The sequence below is a fragment of the Panthera tigris genome, chromosome A2 (genome assembly GCF_018350195.1).
Source record: "Panthera tigris isolate Pti1 chromosome A2, P.tigris_Pti1_mat1.1, whole genome shotgun sequence".
In the NCBI taxonomy this organism is placed as follows: Eukaryota; Metazoa; Chordata; class Mammalia; order Carnivora; family Felidae; genus Panthera; species Panthera tigris.
In genome coordinates, this window is record NC_056661.1 from 46,812,132 (window position 1) to 46,831,442 (window position 19,311).

A 19,311-nucleotide genomic window follows, 5' to 3' on the forward strand; every position below is an offset into this window, starting at 1 on the left:
GTAATCTCCCTGTTTTTGCTTAAGTCTCCCCCTACCCCTACTCCACCTTTTACAAAGCAAGTAGATACTGCTTCAGAAAGAAGCAATGCTGAGTTTTAAAAGTTATAATTACATCACTTGTTTCTTTTTTATATTACTGTTTTGGGCACTAAATCATTTATAATTTCTTAGAGTAGAAAAATCCTCCTTTTAATAGACTATTTTAACCCTGATATTTAACATAGGAATCTCTGGGAGTATCCTTGTACCTTTTGAGGTTGTTATGGGGCCAGACCTATTTTCTAGCTTCACAGTTTTAGGAACCTAGTGCACTGATTGACTCAGACTCACAAGATTGATTCTGAAAACTGGAATATCTGCCTATTTATTTACAATGCAGGATATCTTTAAAAGCACCAACATACACCTTCTAGGTCATCTCCTTCAACTATCAGAGTTAAGAGGAGATTGAATTTGTATCACCTTGTGGGATGTAACTCCACATCACAGAGATTTGACCGTGAGTATAGAAGCTAGAACAGGTTGAGTTAAATAGAACTCGAATTAGATGTGAGGATTCAAATGTCTTTCAGGCGTTCTTGGACTGTGGTGAGTTTTAGTCCTGTCCTAGCTTACATTAGGTTTCCTTAGATATATTTTTCTCCTAAAACAGTGCTTTGAAAATAGGAGGGGCTTATTCATCCAACAGACCTCAGGTTCAAAAATACTAGGTGCTTTTACTAGATGCTGGTCAGTTCAGAGTAGTAAAAATAGGGCTTACTAAAAGTACTGTTGTAGGTACATTATATACATTCAGTAATTGAATTCTCACAACTGCCATATGCAATTGAATTCTCACAACTGCCATATGCTTATATGTTTTCTTTTCTTTTTTTTTGTTTTTTTTGTTTTTTTGTAAGTAGGCTTCAGGCCCAGTTTGGTACCCAATGTGGGGCTTGAAATCATGACCCTAAGATCCACCCCTGAGCTGAGATTGAGTTGGACCCTTAACTGGCTGAGCCACCCAGATGCCCTTGAGTACTGGTTCCTTTTTTAATGTTTATTTCGTGGGGGGGGGGGGGGGGGGGGGAGACAGAGTGCGAGTGGAGGAGGGGCAGAGAGAGAGGGGGAGACTTAGGATCGTAAGCAGGCTCCAGGCTCTGAGCTGTCAGCACAGAGCCCAATGCAGGGCTCAAACTCAGGAACCGTGGGATCGTGACCTGAGCTAAAGTCAGACACTTAACCGACTGAGCCACTCAGGTACCTCGAGTACTGGTTCTTATTACCCTCATTTTACAGATGAGAAAACCAGCTCCAGAAAAGTTAAGTAACTTTCCAAGGTCACTCAGAAGCCAGAGCTACGATTTGGACATCTGGCAATCAGACTTGGGTCTGGGTTCTTAGCTATCACCTCTTTTACGTCCCCCCAGAGTAAAGGCATTTTTACCATATTTTTTTAATCAGCCCCCTAATGCTTTTGTAAGATTGTGCAGAAAACAGTTTCTTGAAGAGTTGCTTTTTAAGATGGAGGTTTTCTGATTAGATAGGGATGTTGTCCCAATCTTATCAGCCACATTTACCTTGAGGGGAATCCTAGGCTAATCTGAAAGGCTAGCACAAGATCTTCTGTTCTCTTTTGGTTCCGTTTAATTCGAGATGAAACAGTTTCCGAATCTGGCCCCTAAATCTTGGACTGTGCCTTGCAGGAAGCTAATGTTAACATTGTTGCCTCTGTGGTATCTTGGGAAGAGTAGAAAAACCAGTCTTCATTTGCTTTGAGGGCCAGCTAGTTTGGGTTAAATTTCACTAAAGTTCAGGAGGGAGACCTGGGCAGTAGCTTGTTTTCTGCCTACAGTAAGTAGCTCAGAGAACTTGAGCCTTCCGACCTGATTTCTTCCCTTTTGGCTTGTGGAATGGGCCTAACAACGCTTTCTGTGAAGATTAAGGGAGAATATAGGAAAGGATTCTGAAAACTATAAGACATATATGACTGGCAGCTATTGTCTGTTTTACCATCAAAAACATCTTTTAGAAGTTGGATGGTTTTCTCTGGTTATGAAGAGAAATTTGTTTTTGTTTTTAACTAGAGCTTATTTCCAAATGTGAGGACAAGAGCTGTCATTAATGTGGTCTACACTTGACCATGGTGCAAGATCAAATTTAAAACCTTTAAAATTTGCTTATAATGAGATAGCTTAAGAAGGAAACCTATAACACATACCTTAATATTCACATTCAGTTTGCAAGTTCTGGGAAGGCAGACCTGAAAGTTCAGGGTCAAACCCTAAGATTGGACTTCTGGCAGGGTTCCCAGCTGCCTTTCACAGAGGAGTAAAAGCAGAATCTTCGTAGGCAAAAGACCATGGCTCAAGCTATCTTTATAACTCTTTAGTGCCTGGGCAGGCTTAGCTCTCAGGACTTCTGGAGGAATAAGGCTCAGCCAACAAAGAGGGCCATCTCAGGTGCCAGTTACCTTGTGTGTTGTAATGAAATGTTTCTTTGTGCTCCTTCTCAGTCCCCATTACATCTCTGTGTTTCAGAAAGTCCCCTGACTCTGAGAATGTGATGACTGAGCCACATGACAACTTTATCATTCTCTTAGTCACTCCCTTGGTGGCTCAGCCAGTCTCTGATGTGGGCCATTCATTAGGCTTTGTTTCCTAAGCTTTTCAGAAACTTTGGTGTAACAAGCACATGGTCTAAATTTGAGGGAAAACCTTAACCGGTACCTACAAATGTAGCAAACAAAAGAAAACAAAACCCCTCAACTATTGAATCTTTACCTGAAAGCCATAGCCTTTCAGAGCTGACATTTGCAACCCTCTTAATTATAGGAAGTAGATATAGAATGTGTAAAGTGATTTGACCAGGAATCTATCCTACACCCCAAAGGTTAGGTCACTACTGTGGTGCACAGGAGAGATGGTGGGAATAGAAGGAGCGGGAGGGGACGTGGTTAAATAGATTTGGCAAAAATAATTTGGTGGTAGTGGCGGCCTTGATTCTTCACTTCTTTTTTTAAAGATCCTATTTCCTAGACAAAGGCAATATAATCTAATTCAGTATTTCTTGAAATTGCCAGATGCTAAGAACAGCACACGAGCACTTGTTACACACACATTCCCAAGACCCTCCACTGACGTTTGCTATGTCTAGGACGGGATCTGGGAATATGTGTTTCACAATCACAGCAATTCTTACAAATTAGGGTGTTCTGATAAAAATAGAATTGAGGATACCGTTTAGTGCAGTCTCTAGCTACAAGGTAGTATCCTACCCCCGCTGTAAACAGATGGTCAAGTTAAAAAACCCTGCCCTTGCGATGCAAAAGTAGCTCCTTTTGAAAGGAACTGTCCCTTTCCCTCCTCTTCCTTCGGTCATTTGACTGGCACCATCCCAAACCTACAGCTGGAGTGGCTTTCTCCAGGCCCAGCTAGGCGGGATACACACACTACCCTAAGCCGGGCGGTCGGGGAGCCCCGTCTCCGTCCGGCGTCCGGCTGGTGCAGCCGTGCCGCTCTCCCATTGGCTGGAAGTTTCCTCGCCAGTAGCCCGAGCGGCCCCTACTCGCCACGCCAGCCCTTCTGGGCTCCGACCGCCCAGGGGGCGGGGCGGAGGCAGGGGCGGGGCCCAGAGGGCGGGGCAGGAAGATGGGGCGGGGCCTCACGGCGCTGCGGAAGTCTGGGCCGGCCTATGGCGCGGGAGGGAGTCCCCGGCCGCGCCCCACGAGGCCGGGCCGGGCCGGGCCAATCCCGGGCGACTGGGCGGGCGAACGCGGGGCCCGGCCGGCCGGCCCGAGGGACTGGGGGTGGGGGACAATGGGCCGGTTCCTGGTGCGTCACGGGGGAGTTCCTTAAAGGGGAAGTGAGCGGGGCTACGGGCGGGTGCGGGGTGCGGTGGTCCGCGGGGGAGGCCCCCCGCGCTTTAAAATAATGCCCGCGGCGCCCGCGCGACCATGCAATGGCGAGCGCTCGTCCTGGGGCTGGTGCTCCTCCGGCTTGGCCTCCATGGAGTGCTGTGGCTCGTTTTCGGGCTGGGGCCCAGCATGGGCTTCTACCAGCGTTTTCCGCTCAGCTTCGGCTTCCAGCGCCTGAGGGCCCCCGACGGCCCCGTCTCTCCTGCCTTAGGGTCCGCGGGCCCGTCGGGGCCGTCGTGGCTGCAGCCGCCGGTCCCCGGGGCGGCGGCGGGGCGGCGGCGGGCTCCGCGGCGGCCCGGGCCAGGCATGTGCGGCCCGGCCCACTGGGGCTACGTGCTGGGTGGCCGGGGCCGCGGCCCGGACGAGTACGAGAAGCGCTACAGCGGCGCCTTCCCGCCCCAGCTGCGCGCCCAGATGCGCGACCTGGCGCGGGGCATGTTCGTCTTCGGCTACGACAACTACATGGCGCACGCCTTTCCCCAGGACGAGCTCAACCCCATCCACTGCCGCGGCCGAGGGCCGGACCGCGGGGACCCGTGAGTAGCCGGCGCTGGCCCGACGCCCGGGGCCGCGCGCACCACGCGCTTCCTTGCGTCCTCCGGGTTCCCCAAGGGATGCCATAGCGTTTAGGGTCCAGCGGGCCACACCCGCCCACCTGGGGCCTTGGCCCGACCCCCCTGGAGGTCCCCCTGGGCTTGGTGGGGGTGTGGATGGGTCCGTGGCTGTCTTCTTCCTCGATTCTCCCGGAATGTCAGTTACAGCACAGCTGTCCAGCTCAGTCTCTTTTACAGATGGGGAAATTGAGGCTCAGAGACCGGAAGGGACAGTGGCAGTACCAAGGGGTAGCTTCGGGGGCTTTTGACTCTCATCTCCAACTCCTTCTCCGGATGAATATATAATCAAAATGAAATCCCTTGTAAAAACGCAGTTTCGAAACAAGCCCTTATTTCCCCGCACCTGCTCGCATCCCTGGCTTTTCTGTATAAAAATTCGAGAGTTGATTCTGGGAAAGGACTTGTCTAAAGCCAGGTAATGAGTGCGAGGCAGAGCGGGGTTACAACCTTTCTCCTTCATGTACAGGGGCTGCTTCTTAGGCTGAGGATACTTACATGAAAGGGAGAGGGAGGGAGGCAGAGAGGCTATCTAGCTGAGATTTGGGGTCCTGATACGCAGGCTGTGATTCCCTGGCCGCAGAATTGACTGCCACCTTTATCTGTCCCATAAATTCCTCCCCTCTGGTGGCAAGGTTGTCACGGAAGTTCAGCCAGTGTTCCTTTCCACCAGCCTTGTCTGTGGAGGCCAAGCTTCCAGGGTCACTGCTGTTGACATCAGAGTCCAAGAGGACAGCACACTCAGCTGAGGACCTTCCACCTGGAGGGAATGGGTGTGCTTTGTCACTGACCCTGTTAGACCACATTGGTGACTACCTTCCTCTGTGTGGTGAGGGTGGACCAGAGGAGCTGCTCAGTGTCCTGGCCCCACATCCTGGGGGTGGCTTTGTACTTCTGGGGGATGTACTTTCCTTAACCTGGGGAAAACGAGTCCGATCCTTAAGTTCTGAAAAGGAAGCCCGTATACTAAAGGGATTTGAAGGGTTTTAAAAAATGGTTTGTTGTCTCCAAAGTCATATTTTAAATGACAGTTTGAGGAGCATGAGTTTCAGTGATGTAAGGGCACATTCCAGGCTACTTTCAAGGGACTGTGACTTTCTAAAATTGCAGGAAACTGATGAGTTATTTTTCTTGCTTCACTAGATCAGGCTTTATGCATATAAATATCTTCTATCTTAATTTTTTTTTTGGGAAAAATTTTTCTTAAGTTTTGAAAAAAAATTGCTGAGCCTTTCCAGATGTTTGGAAAGTAATGAGTCGTTTGTTGGTATTTAACTGTACCAGGCTTTATGCCTGTGTATTTTCTGTTAATTTCATTTTTTATTGTTGGAGGAAAAAAAAACATTAAAATTTGAAAAAATGAAAAAGCCTAAAACCCCACCAGACATTTAATTTATTTTTCCTTGCCAGCTCCTGCTCATATGCCTACACATTTTTTACATAGTTGAAATCAAAGTGTGTGTACATATTTTGGATCTTGATTGTATTTTCTCGCTAATGCTCATGGTATTACAGGAAGGGAGAGAATGCTTTCAGTAAGTGCCCTTATTCTCTCTCGAAGACTTTTTCCTCAGATTTTCTTTTATGGCAAGGACCTAAGGAAACGGTTTAATGAGTGCTTGTGATCACACTTTCAGTTGGGAATATGGTGGTCTGGAGAGTTAGCTGATGACATTTGGATGCTTTTCTTAACCTTAGGAACCCTTTGGGGAGTTGGAGCCCCTCTCCAGCAACCTGACGTGTCGGTTGATTACCCTACTGGGCCCTGTGGTAGTTCCGGGTGGCGTAGGCCTTTGTTTCAGACTAAGTCTGCTGATGAGTGTCTTGGTTTGATTGTGTAGTGGCAGTGTGGGTAAACTGAGGTCAGATTGCTTTGAGACAGATATACTGCTGTTGGAAAGATGGAGTTTGAAATGTCGAGGGGGTGGCATTTGGGAAGGGTCATGCCCAGAGGTTAGTAAACCTTTTGGTTGATAAACCTTTGATGTCTTTGAGGAGATGAAAGAATTCTGGTGTTATGGTGATCTTGAGTAGAACCTCACATTGGCTGCTTCCAAGGAGTGGAAAGGTTAATTTTTTTACTCCCCTTTCTTTAACTTAACTCCTTTCAGACTAGTATTTTCTTTTCTTCTTTTTTAAATCATATATTTTTTTAAAAAAGATTTTATTCTATGCTTTTTATAGCTTATTTATTTATTTTTGAGAGAGAGGGAGAGCGTGAGCAGGGAGGGGCAAGGAGGGAGGGAGTGAGGGAATCCCAAGTAGGCTCCATGCTGTCAGTGCAGAGCCCAGTATGGGGCTCAAACCCATGAACCCTGATATCATGAACTGAGCCGAAATCAAGAGTTGGACGCTCAACCAACTGAGCCACCCAGGCACTCTGAGATTTTTTTTTTTTTTTTTTTAAGTAACCTCTGCACCCATCATGGGTTGCAGACTCACAACCTTGAGATCAAGGGTCACATGCTGTACCTACTGAGCCAGCCAGGCACCCCCAGACTAGTATTTTCGAAGAAAGTTTAGAACCAGAGTTTTGGCATTCTGGCTCTGAAACAATAGGATAGTTTATATCCCCCAAGTAAATAACCTGCAATAAAAATTTTTCAGATTTAAAAAAATCAAATGTATTCTAATAATTGTTTTCAAGCGTATTCTAATGATACATTTAAAATATGGAGTGACAAAGCCATTAGAATGTTATGCAAAAAGTACGGAAACAAAATATGGGTGCTCAATGTGTGTATCTTTTCTTTCTAGTCACATTTACCTGAGGCATATCTTGCCCGTCATGTTTAACTATAAATAGGGTGAGGGTTTAACATGAAGTAAATGAAACCCGAACGCTTTAAAATAGAAAATCTTTCTGTTCAGCTACAGATGACTATGCAAAGTCAGTCACTCTCATATCCCCAATTTGGGTTGGAGGATCCAAATTCAGAAGTTTCCTCAAGTGAATTTGAATGTTCTATTTTTTGTAACCTTGTGAATAATAACGATAGTTCTGGCCTTGGGCACGTGACCCTTCTTTGTGTCCTCCCCAGCCAAGTTGCCGTTCAAGTAAAAAAGCAAATCGCCTTTGAATCACCCCAACCAGTATTGGCCCCCAAACCAACCCATTCCTCAGCAGCCAAGCTTAAGATGGCCTCCTCTGCATTCTTCTTTTCTTTCTAGAATCCTGTCCCACTACACAACTCGGGCCTAAGACTTTTTCTAGTGACGCCATTGAACTTTGAAGACAATTTTCTTTGATTTACTCGGTTCTCCTTTCAGTTCCTTTTCTTTAAGCTGCTGTTCCACATTTTAACATCACTTGAGAATTATGTATTCACCTTCCTTTCCCTTTGTCTTGTCTTCCCAGATTATCAATCCCTTGACACAGAGACTGTTTCTTGTATTACCTCTGTGTCTACCCAGCACCAGGTATATTTCTGAACAGCTGGTACAGGTTAAGTGTATGTGGGAATTTTTTTTTTTTAAACATGTTTGATTTTGTCAGTTACATCATCAGAAATTTTCTGTCAGAGGTGTAGTTTTCTCCTCTATCTCTGTTTTGGGGTGATAAGAACCTTAAGAATTCACAGTAGGGTGGGATCGCCTGGGTGGCTCAGTCAGTTAAGCGTCTGACTTTGGCTCAGGTCATGCTCTCATGGTTCATGGATTCAAGCCCTGTATCGGGCCCTGTGCTGACAGCTCAGAGCCTGGAGCCTGCATCAGATTCTGTCTCAGTCTCCTTGCTACTCTCCCACTCACACTCTGTCTCTCTCTGTCTCTCTAAAATAAATAAATATTAAAAAAAGTTCACAGTGGGGCAAACGTCATGAACAGTCACACATGGTAAATTAAGTGGAGAGTTTAATTCTGGGTCATCATGGTTCAGCCAGCTGGTTATGTGGAAAGATGTGTATATGTGAGCCTAGTCTTGTACTAGAAGATTGAGTTCTTGGCTTGAGACACTTAGCAGATATGAAGTCAGGCTGGCCATTGGTCAAGAATACCTACAAAGAGCAAGATCACAGTCTTACATACTGGGCTGGCATAAGTGGAATCACAGTAATATGGTGCTGCTAGGCCAAGAGCGTTCTATGGAGTCTACATTTCCCTTCTCACTCCTCTTCCTTTTCTATTTTGGCATATTTTAGAGACTGTATAGCGATTACTCGGTAGAAAATAATTAAAAGTGTTTTAATGAACACCTTAGATTTTTCAGTCAAATCCTTTAGGGGGATTTGTCTGAGTGGAGAGAAGGAACCAACTCCGTTATTCCAAATATTTATTTTCTTTTACTGTGGCATTTCTTATAACTGTTAATTGTTAGTGATTGCTTGGGCACTGTATTGAGAAGTAGGTTGAAATTGGGTCCATTTTAGTTATTAGCCTAAAAGGAAAAGTGCTACAAAACACATGAAGGAGTGCAGTGATCGAAGTTAGTAACACCTTCCACTGACCTGTGTAGGTGGAAAGAGTGGTGTTGGCCCCAGATGAGGGTATAGCTCAGGAGAGGGTGTGTTTCACACACGTAGTTTGGATGCTAAGTGGTGAAGGAACTATTTTCTAATGAGGTGGGTGTTGGAACCCACTCTTTGTTTCTGAGCAGTAGAGCAATGCAGTTAAATATTTAAACCCAACAGGATGTTCTTGAATTGGCAGAATTAAGCACAAGGATCTTCCTGTCTACTTTGACCTTCTCCTCCAACTTTCGACATTTCCTGTATGTTTTCTTGCTGGCACTGCCCTTGAAGTGCTTATTTTTACCCCACGGCTCTCGTCTTTAGAGGACCTTTTGGAATTATATGAACATATTTAGAAAGAATCTACAAACAGAAGAAGCAGGTGCAGTTTTTCAGCCATGTGGTGTGCTGGCCTCGTGGCTTGTAAGGGGCAAGATAACCCTGGTTCCTAGATAGCCCGTTCTGTATGGCTTGTTTTCAAAAGTGTATCTAAAAGTTAGCTCTAAATTCTTTGTCCTAGATTTAGTGGGGTAACAGCATATAACAAAGCAAGTGGAAAGCTCACATGAGATCAGATGTGAAGTGTGGAAGCTGTGTGTGCCGGCTTCATGTAAGGCCACTGACCCCGACCAGGGCACACTGGAGGGTACATTTTCAGAGAGCGTAGCAAGCCATCCAGGACAGGGGAAGTGAGACCAGGTCCCGTAGGTGTGACTGAGGGAGTAGCTACGGTGGCCTGGGACGTGCTGCAAGATGTCTGAGTTTCGGTGAATCTGTTGTCGAAGATGAAACTCGGGCTTTTCACTTTGGTCTTTAATAAATGTAACCTTTTTAAAATTTTTATTAAAAAATTTTTTTAATGTTCATTTTTTGATTGAGTGCTAGAGTGAGTGAGTGCGAGCGAGGGGCAGAGAGCAAGGGAGACACAGAATCTGAAGTAGGCTTCAGGTTTCGAGCTGTCAGCATAGAGCCTGATGTGGGGCTTGAACCCACAAACCATGAGATGATGACCTGAGCTGAAGTGGGATGCTTAACGGACTGAGCCACCCAGGTGCCCCAATAAAAGTAACCTTTAAACAGCTGTCCCATTTCTCCTTACTCCAGCCTTTTCAGGCTTCTGCAGTTACTCTCGGGGCTGGTGGGAAGGAGAGAGAAGAATGACTGAAGTCCCTGGAATTTGTCAAGCTGCACTATTTCTCCGTCCTTGCCCTTCCCAGATGTTTTCGTTGTCCTTGTCATCGTTTTCAGTGTTACAAGGAGCAGTCTGAGTGACTGGGGAGCTTTACTTTCCTTGCAGGCCTGAAGGCAGTGTCTTAAGATTGCTCCAGGAAGGGAAATCAGTGTTGACTATGGGGTCAGGAGGAGTGTGGCAGACAAGTCCCACCGAGGCTCATCTCCTCAGAATGGGTGGAGGTGATGGGGATTCATTGGTTGAATGAATGATAATGAGAAAATGAGATCAAGAGGTTAATTTATTCCCCCAACCAAAGCACCGTGGTGATAATGGGAATATAACTGAAGGTATTTACTTCTCTTTGTGTGTAACCTGCTGGAGTGTCTGATTTCTATATTTAAGGTCACATGACAGGGTCTTCCTAGTTTCGTTAACAATGATTTTGAAATCAGAGCTTTTTGAAGCTGGTCAGAGAGATGATTTGTGGTGATAAAACTGTGTCTCAGGGCACACGATTCTGGTTCACCGTCTCCTGTTTCCTGTTGCATGTTTCCTCAGTAGCATTAAGGGTGCATCTATTCTGTGAGTTGAGTCTACTTACAGACACCATAGAAAGGGTCACTTTTGAGATGGAAAGACTGTTGCCATACTGATCCACCTGTAATTGGCCCTGAATAAATGAGAGTTTCTAGCAGTTTTAGTTTCTAATGGATGTTTAGTTTTATTGCCCTTTTTCTCTTTTAAAATAAAGTACCTTTGTTTAATTTTAATTTTGTTTCTTTTTCAGTTCAAATCTGAACATCAATGATGTCCTAGGGAATTATTCATTGACTCTTGTTGATGCATTGGATACGCTTGCAGTAAGTGTGTAGGCTTGTTATTATTTTTGTAATTAATTAAGGCATTTTGGAGTTGCATACTCCTAGTTTCCACCATCGAGGGAATTCCAGGAAACCTGATATTCAAAATGTATTCATAGCTTTGATAGCCATTGTTGATTTTAATGACCTTAATGCTGAGAGCAAGAAAAGCATTCAGGGTTAAAGGGACGGAAATGTGATTCCCCTAAAAAAAATGGAGAAGAAAGTATGATTATTTTGAGGGAACATGTTTTTCTCCCAGTTTCCCACTGTTTTATTCCATAAAGGAGCAATGGAGCGTTCCATTAAAGTTGACAGTTACTGTAGTTAAGATTTCAGAAGTAAAAGATAAGCTCAGGGTGGGTAGGGCCCCTGAGATAGCATTCAGCTACTTGGTCCCCTTGTGTGTGTCCTGGGCCCTGGTCCCAGCCCCTGTGTGAGACCCCTAGAAATGCTCCTCTCCTATGTGGGACTCCGTAGTTTGTAGACACTCCCTACTCCACGTTTGGGCTGCCAACTTGGGTGCCGCCTTCACCCCCTCATCCCCTGTTTCCTTCGCGGAGTCTGGGGAACTGGAGCTTTTTGAGTGGATCTGCAGAAGCACACTGAAAGCAGGATGGCACTGTGGCATGGTACTTAACCATTGGGCTGTGTCGTGTGCCTGGTCTGCTTCTTGGTTCTTTGCTTCCAAGAGGCTGTCTTCCAGAACAGTATGTTAAAACCTCCTTGATCAAGGTGATTTCACAACCTCTTTGCTCCTCGTCATTGTCCTGCACGGCTTTACCATTAGAGAATTATTACCATAGTCGAGCCCAAATACTGCATTTAACAACGTACTCTTGTCTGTTTGGACGTCCCTGAGAAGAATTTAAAGCCGTCAGGGGTTAGAAGTGGGTCATGCTAGCTAAGTTTGCGTTACAGCTGCCCAGTGTCTTGCTGGCAGAAGAATCACCAGAACATGGGAAGAGCTTGAGTGATTGCTCTGCATCCTCACAGGCCCGGGGTCTGCGGGGACCGTGGGCTTTCATTCTGCCAGGCTGTGATTGCATAGCACTTTTGGTTTCCCAGTCTCTCTGGGGTTCTTGCTGCTGCGCTTCAGTCATCTGTCATCCATGATCACAATGTGCCCAGACAAGTATGCTCAGCCTAATTGGAATTAACTTGCCGCATATACCAGAGGCTGGCTCAGACCATAGGCGTTGGTTAAAACAGAGTCCCAAAACTCAGGTATGTTATGAAAGGCATAACATCTCTTCTCCCTGACCCCTCTTTTTTGGCCTGTTGTGTCTTTTTATCCTCCTGCCGTGCTCATTAAGTACAGAGACCTCATCTCTATTACTCATTGTCCTCTCCACACCTCATGTGTCTGATACATAGTAGGAGTGCAAATATGTGTTCAAAGAATGAATTCCGACAAATCCAGCATTTCCCAACACCATTTTCAAGGGTGTTTTCCCTGAAGGAAGAGTTGCTTTCTCAAACGAACTTGAGAAATTCTTCATGCCTGTCCTACTATTGGAGAACCACAACATACACCAGCCTTTCAGAGGCTCTGAGAAGTTCTTCAGTGAAGAAACTGATTTAACTCTTTCTTTCCAACCCACATTTTCTTAAGCCCGAGTGAATGATTTCATAGCCTGCTTACTCTGTTCTATAGCTGCCTAAAAGGGTAAATTAGAGTATGTAATTGAAAGTCACTGGCTTTCTTCACCATGCTCCACTTGATCTGAGATCGTATCAGCCTCTGCAGGTGCTAACAGATATTGTTGCTGGTGAACATCTGTAAGGAAACAAAGCCACTTCTGTGGTTTTCATTGTAGAATATCCGGTGTTGAGTGTGCTAGCACTTTAGGCTTATTTTTCAGGTGTTACTTCAGTTGAGGGTTTCTTGATCTCTTGCTAACATTTTAAATAGGCTCTAACAGATGTGCTGTGGAAACATTCAGATGATAGCAATCCCCTGACCACTGACTGCAACTTGTGGCATTATTGCATAATCTTTTAAAAAGAAAGAACTAAAAGTCAGGAAAGAAACGCCTCTACTCGATCTGCCTGTTTACAGTGAAATAACAATGAAGAAGGGGCAAAAAGATGAGCTGGACCAATAAATCCTGGGAAGTAAGGAACATTCGGAAGAAGTAGTGTCTGGATGAAATTTTTTGTTTTCCCTTTGTGTGTGTGTGTCCTGATGATGTCCTTGTAGTACCAGGATTGTCCTGAATTTTTGAACAGGATGAAACCATTTTGGTTTAGTTAATCTGTAACATTTTATGCCCAATTTGCACTTCCTATAGGAGAGAGCAGCTTAGCATGAGATCATATTCATGCACCCAAAATAGAAATCGTAATTTTAGATCACTCTTTAAAAAGGACATGGAGCTGATTATTTGTTTGTTTGTGTGTTTTGGATGCCACTGGTTTTATGCTGTGCTCCAAAAGATAATGCTTCATGTTCTCAAAGCGTTTAGACATCTGGACAGCAGGCAACAAGTCCATTTTCCCCAATGTTTTGGTCTCCCGGGAGCCAAGCCCCAAGCTGCCGATTCATTTGAGGAGCACCGGGAGAGTTATATTTTTGTTTCATCAGTTTTGGAATTTATTTTTACTCATGTTAAGAGTTTTAGGAACTCTGGCGCCTTGCTTGCTAAATCGGATCAGACCAAAGTTTGAGGGAGAGTGGAGTGGGAAAGCGAGGGCTACTCATGGTTCATGAGGAATTACTTCACAGTTTTACCATTCGGAGATAGGATTCTTGAGTTGCCATCTGTCATGGAATATGTTCTAGGAGACAACTGTGCTTTTTCTGCCTTTTGTGTTTCCGCTCCTCCCATGGGTGGTGAAACCCCGCGCAGACTTTTAGGTGAAGTGGTCCAGCTCCTGCCCTCTCGGAGCCTCGTTCCATTACAAGCTATGGTAATGGTTTGTGTTCCTCTTTTTAAAGATAATGGGAAATTCATCCGAGTTCCAGAAAGCAGTCAAGTTGGTGATCAACACAGTTTCATTTGACAAAGATTCCACCGTGCAAGTCTTTGAGGCCACAATAAGGTAAAATAGTATATAAGATGGATTGAAGACTTCTTTTGTAAGTGTGGAAGGAGAGAAATTCCTGCGAGGATTTCCCTGTGAGATCCAGGTAGAGAGTCGTTGGAGACCTTATGAGCCCTGTGTCCATCTTTCCTCTTCCTTTTGGGCTTTATCAACAGTGGGACCCTTGACATTTCAAAGTAATTACGTTTGGGGCTGAAAAGAAAGACTCACCTAAGCTTTAATGAAGGTGGGAGTTAGGTGTGCTTTTAATGTAGATTTTCACTGTTGCACTTCGTGTCTGTTTTCGTTTCCTTCCTTCGCCGTGTCCTAGGAAAACCCCTACATATTTCTGACGGAAATGAAAGTTTCCCATTTTACCTACCACCCACAGAGGACCGCTGGTTACCATTCGAGTGTATTTCCCCCTTTTCCCTCTTAATGCAACTCCCTCTTCTCTCTCCCTCCCCCGCTCCGTGTTCCACACTCCGATTTGTTTCTTGTCTCTTTTAGGTTGATATGTTGTGACTATTTTACTATTTCATTTAAACTTTTGGAAAATTATATTACTGCACACCATTCTAGATGTATCATTTATTTCAAGTTAAAGTTATAAAAACGTTTGTGCCGAAACACGTCACGATGTACTTGAGATCATCGGAGTGGTACATGAATTCCTGGCTCTTAGGGACGTAGATCTCAGCTGGTGGCTGTCTCCCTCTGAGCAGGTCATTTTCTCCTCCTCACCTTCTTCTCTTCCTCACCTCACATCCTCACCAGAAGTTGGGTGATTTCTGAGCTGTTTGGCAGCCCAAACAGGGAAAGTGACTTAGTATTTGTTGTTTTGCCCTTTCCTGTTTCTTAGATGGTTAATTGTGTTCCCCATGTGAGAGAAATCAAGAGTAATTTATTCATATTGAAAGGTAATGTTTATTCTGAGGACAGCTAGTATACTCTCTTCTGATGAGATGGTTGAGACTGCCAGCCATTAGTTTTTACTTTATGTGAGATTATTCTTGGAAGCCCCAGATGAACGGTTCTCTTTCTCCCAGGCAGTAATGTGGTTAACTAAGAATTGGTTATTTATTATTAGGGCTGAAAAGAACTTCAAGAAACCATTAAATTCAGTCTCTCTGATTCTCGGCCGCTCTGAATTCACGAGGGATTTGAGGCTGCTTCTGTCCCTTGGAACTGGATTGTGTGCATTGACGAGCAACATGATTTTATTATTTTTGTGTTCCTGTCATCTTGTCTTCTAGGGTCCTAGGAAGCCTCCTTTCTGCCCACAGAATAATAACTGACTCCAAGCAGCCCTTTGGTGACATGACAATTAAGGATTATGATAATGAATTGTTGCACATGGCTCATGACCTGGCTGTGCGGCTCCTCCCTGCTTTTGAAAACACCAAGACAGGAATCCCCTATCCTCGGGTAGGTAGACTAGTTTGATGTTTCAGCATCTTCCTGAATTGAAACTCTTTTAAAAAAAAAAAAAAAAATTTTACGTTTATTTATTTTTGAGAGAAAGGGAGAGACAGAGCATGAGCAGGGGAGGGGCCGAGGGAGAGGAAGACACAGAATCTGAAACAGGCTTCCGGCTCCGAGCTGTCAGCACAGAGGCCGATGCGGCGCTCGAACTCACAGACCGCGAGATCATGACCTGAGTCGAAGTCGGGACGCTCAGCCGACTGAGCCACCCAGGCGCCCCTAAAACTCTCTTTTGATTATTTTATTTGGAGAAAGGAGGGAGGTAATGCGGAAGAGGAAAGCTGTGTCCTAGAGAGAATTTGGCCCTAAATGCGATGTAAATGTTTTCTAGTTTGTTCAGCATTTACTGAGCACCTACTGTGTGCCAGGCACACAGTGACATACCTGATCTTTTTCTTAAAGAACTTAATGTTCCTGTGCTCAGTGTTCTTAAATTCTTCTGCATGTGAGGTTTATATCCCCTGCTACAGAATAGCATGGGGAATTTATCTTTCTTTCTGACTTGAGTACATGTCCCCAAAGACTCTGATGTGTATATTGTAAGGATCCTGGTGAATGTTCTTTGGAGTGCTTCACATGGATCTTTCAAATAAAAGCCTGCACAGCCCAACAAGTTAGCTGCTGATTTACATGCAAGATCTGGAATGAGATTATATGCTTGTGGCACCCGATTTGCTGAGCCCAGAACTCCCTTGGGAATTGAGTCAGCCTTTGACGTAACCAGCAGAGAATTGCCAGACCACAGAGCCTCAGGGATGAAACAGGCTGTCACATTCTCCCTGTGTCTTCTTTCTCTTCCAGTCTGCAATTTGTTTATGTTTGCCGAGCAGGGGTGAGTTCCTAGTAGGTCACTTAAACTTTGTAAGGGGTTCCACAGCAGAGCTTTGTTTCTAATGCCAAAGCCTGGTGCCCTGTAACCATGAAGAGAACCCACTGGAAAGAGACGGGTTAGTGAATAGCATTGTGACGATGCCCCTAAGACTTACCAAAACAAGGTGGTGGTGTTCTTATGGTCTTGTAGGTGTGACATGGAAAGTGGTGAGCTGAGTCACACTGCATCAAGTTTGGGTCATTGGTGGAGTCTGGTGGCTGGGACCTGGCCTTCTGGCCCTTGAGGGTTCCTCAAGTTTTGCCACAAATCCTTTGTCTCTTCCTGTCCCCAGGTGAACCTGAAGACTGGCGTTCCTCCCGACAGTAATAATGAGACCTGCACCGCAGGAGCCGGTTCCCTCCTGGTGGAATTTGGGATTCTGAGCCGACTCCTGGGGGATTCTACATTTGAGTGGGTGGCCAGACGTGCTGTGAAAGCCCTTTGGAACCTGCGGAGCAATGATACAGGATTATTAGGTGTGGTGGCACCTTCTCAGGCCATTGGGACTGTGTACCTACGACCCCCTTTCCTTCCCTCTTCTCTGGGGCTCTCTCCCCTCTCCACTCCTTCTGTCTTGCACCACGAATCTCACAAATGACTCCTCAGAAAGACCGGCCCTCTGTGTCTGCTATATCGGTTTCTCTGTGGGACTTTCTGCTTAGAGGGAGGCTGTAACATTCAATGGGAAAGAATCATGCTTTTGCTGTTTGAGGGTTCCCTTCTGATTTGAATCCTTTGGCAATTCCACTTGAAGATAATTGTTAATGGAAATGCTGTAAGAACTGCCTCTAAGGCAGATTATATTGTTTCAATCTAAATAGAGGGATTTAGAGTTACTGGTAGAGTGGCTTTCTCCTTTAAAAAAAAATCTAGGCATATGGTAGGAGATTGAAAGGCCAGATTAAACCTATATTAGGTGTTTTGGTTTTTTTTTTCCTCCTTTGTGAATGTTTGGTCAAGATGTTATTTGAAAAATTATGGGGCCGCCTGGCTGGCTCAGTTTGTTGAGCATCTGACCCTTGATTTTGGCTCAGGTCATGATCTTACAGGCTGGGGAGTTTGAGTTCCACTTTGGGTTCCTTGCTGACAGTGTGGAGCCTGCTCGGGGTTCGTTCTCTCTTTCTCTCTCTCCGCTTCTCCTTCCCCCCTCCCTTCCCCCACTCATGCTCGCATTTGTGCATGCACGCACTCTCAAAATAAGTAAATAAACTTAAAAAAAAATTATTATAGTGGTGCCTTAGTAGAGTGTGTGACTCGATCTCAAGGTTGTAGGTTTGAGCCCCACGTTTGGTGTAGAGATTATTTAACAATAAAATCTTTAAAAAAATTATTATGGAACGTTTCAAACATGCCGTCATAGGGAGAAAGTGTAATGAATTATAATTACCTATGGACTCATCATTCATTCTCAGTAAGTAATAGTTCTTGCTAATTCAATATTTTATTTTAAACTGTCTTATACTGAGAAAATTTTTTTGTGTCATTGAGAAGTAACTTGATTGCTTCTCCTAGAGCCATGCAATGTCATTCCAAGAGCACTACTTTTTATTTTTATTTATTCCCTCAACCTTTTTTAAATTTCAATTTTACTTAGTTAACATGCAGTGCAATATTGCTTTTAGGAGTAGAATTCAGTGACTCATCACTTACATAGAACACCCTGTGCTCATCATAAGTGCCCTCCTTAGTGTCCATCACCCAATTAGCCCATCCCTTACCTACTTCCGTGCAGCAATCCTCAGTTGGTTCTCTGTATTTAAGAGTCTCTTGTGGTTTGTCTCCCTCTCTTCTCTCCCTGCCCTTGCCATATGTTCATCTGTTTTGTTTCTTGAATTCCACTATGAGTGAAATCATATGGTATTTGTCTTTCTCTGACTGACTTATTTCACTTAGCATAATACAGTCTCCCTCTCTCTCTCTTTCTCTCTCCGTATATATGTATATGTGTATGTGTATATATATACACACGCACATACCACATCTTCTTTATCTATTTATCAGTCAGTGGACATTTGGGCTCTCTCCATAATTTGGCTATTGCTGATAGTGCTCCTATAAACATCAGGGTGCATGTATCCCTTTGAAGGAGCATTTTTGTATCCTTTGGGTAAATACCTAATAAGAGCACTCCTTTTTAAAAATGATTTTTTAAAAGTAATCTCTATGCCTAGCTTGGGGATTGAACTCGTGACCCCGAGGTCAAGAGTTGCACGCTTCACTGACTGAGCCAGCGAGGTGCCCTAAAAGTGATTTTTGATTATTCCTTAAGTTCTGAAATGTATTTATGAATTTGTTGTATTTAAAAACAATGGTAGAAATAAAGTTGCACAAATTGTCACCCCACCATCAGATGATTGGCCGGTGTCAGCACAAATTGTCACCTTTTAAATTTCCCATAAGTCCTTTTCAGCCTGGCATTTGTAAGGTTTATATACCTTCAACTTAAAATATAAATAAACATTTTATTCTGCCTCACATTTGGCAGTTCAGGTGTTTTCAAATTGTTGCCTTGTGTTTATAGCTACTGTCTTTAAAATCTACATCTAGTTCATTAACTCTTCCTGTGTTGGACACTTGGATTCTTTCTGTTTTTTCTTTTTTTTCCCCCATTTTACAGATAATCTAAATCATACAATTCATAATTCTTGAAAACAGCATAATACTTTTATTTAAAAACACTTTTTTTTTCATTAAGGATAAATTCCCAGGAATGGCAGTACTGAGTCAAAGGCTTTGAACACTCATTTGGTATTTGAAATGCACTGTTAATCTGGAAAGGCAAAATGACAAACTTATTTTTCTTTTGCCTTCAATGTTTTCCCCATTTTTGTGCCAGTGTTTAAACACTGTATTTTCAGAAAGATCTCCTGGCTGCCTATGCCGCTGCTGGGACCAATAAAACTGTGAGGGCCACACGTTCATCCCTTCCCTTTTCTGCCA

General features: G+C 44.3%; 1 protein-coding gene across 2 annotated transcripts in view; it reads left to right on the forward strand.

The window, feature by feature from the left end:
* Positions 1-3,810: 3,810 nt before the first annotated feature.
* The window catches only part of EDEM1 (ER degradation enhancing alpha-mannosidase like protein 1), a 29,729-nt gene continuing 14,228 nt past the window's right edge, over positions 3,811-19,311 (forward strand). Inside the window, exons 1-5 of one of the 2 annotated variants that reach the window (XM_042979446.1) lie at positions 3,811-4,431; positions 10,916-10,988; positions 13,930-14,033; positions 15,272-15,443; positions 16,664-16,847. In XM_042979446.1, the coding sequence (XP_042835380.1) occupies positions 3,935-4,431; positions 10,916-10,988; positions 13,930-14,033; positions 15,272-15,443; positions 16,664-16,847 (1,030 nt within the window). In that variant the 5' untranslated portion in view covers positions 3,811-3,934. The remainder of the gene's footprint in view (positions 4,432-10,915; positions 10,989-13,929; positions 14,034-15,271; positions 15,444-16,663; positions 16,848-19,311) is intronic. The other variant, XM_042979447.1, reaches the window with a different exon arrangement.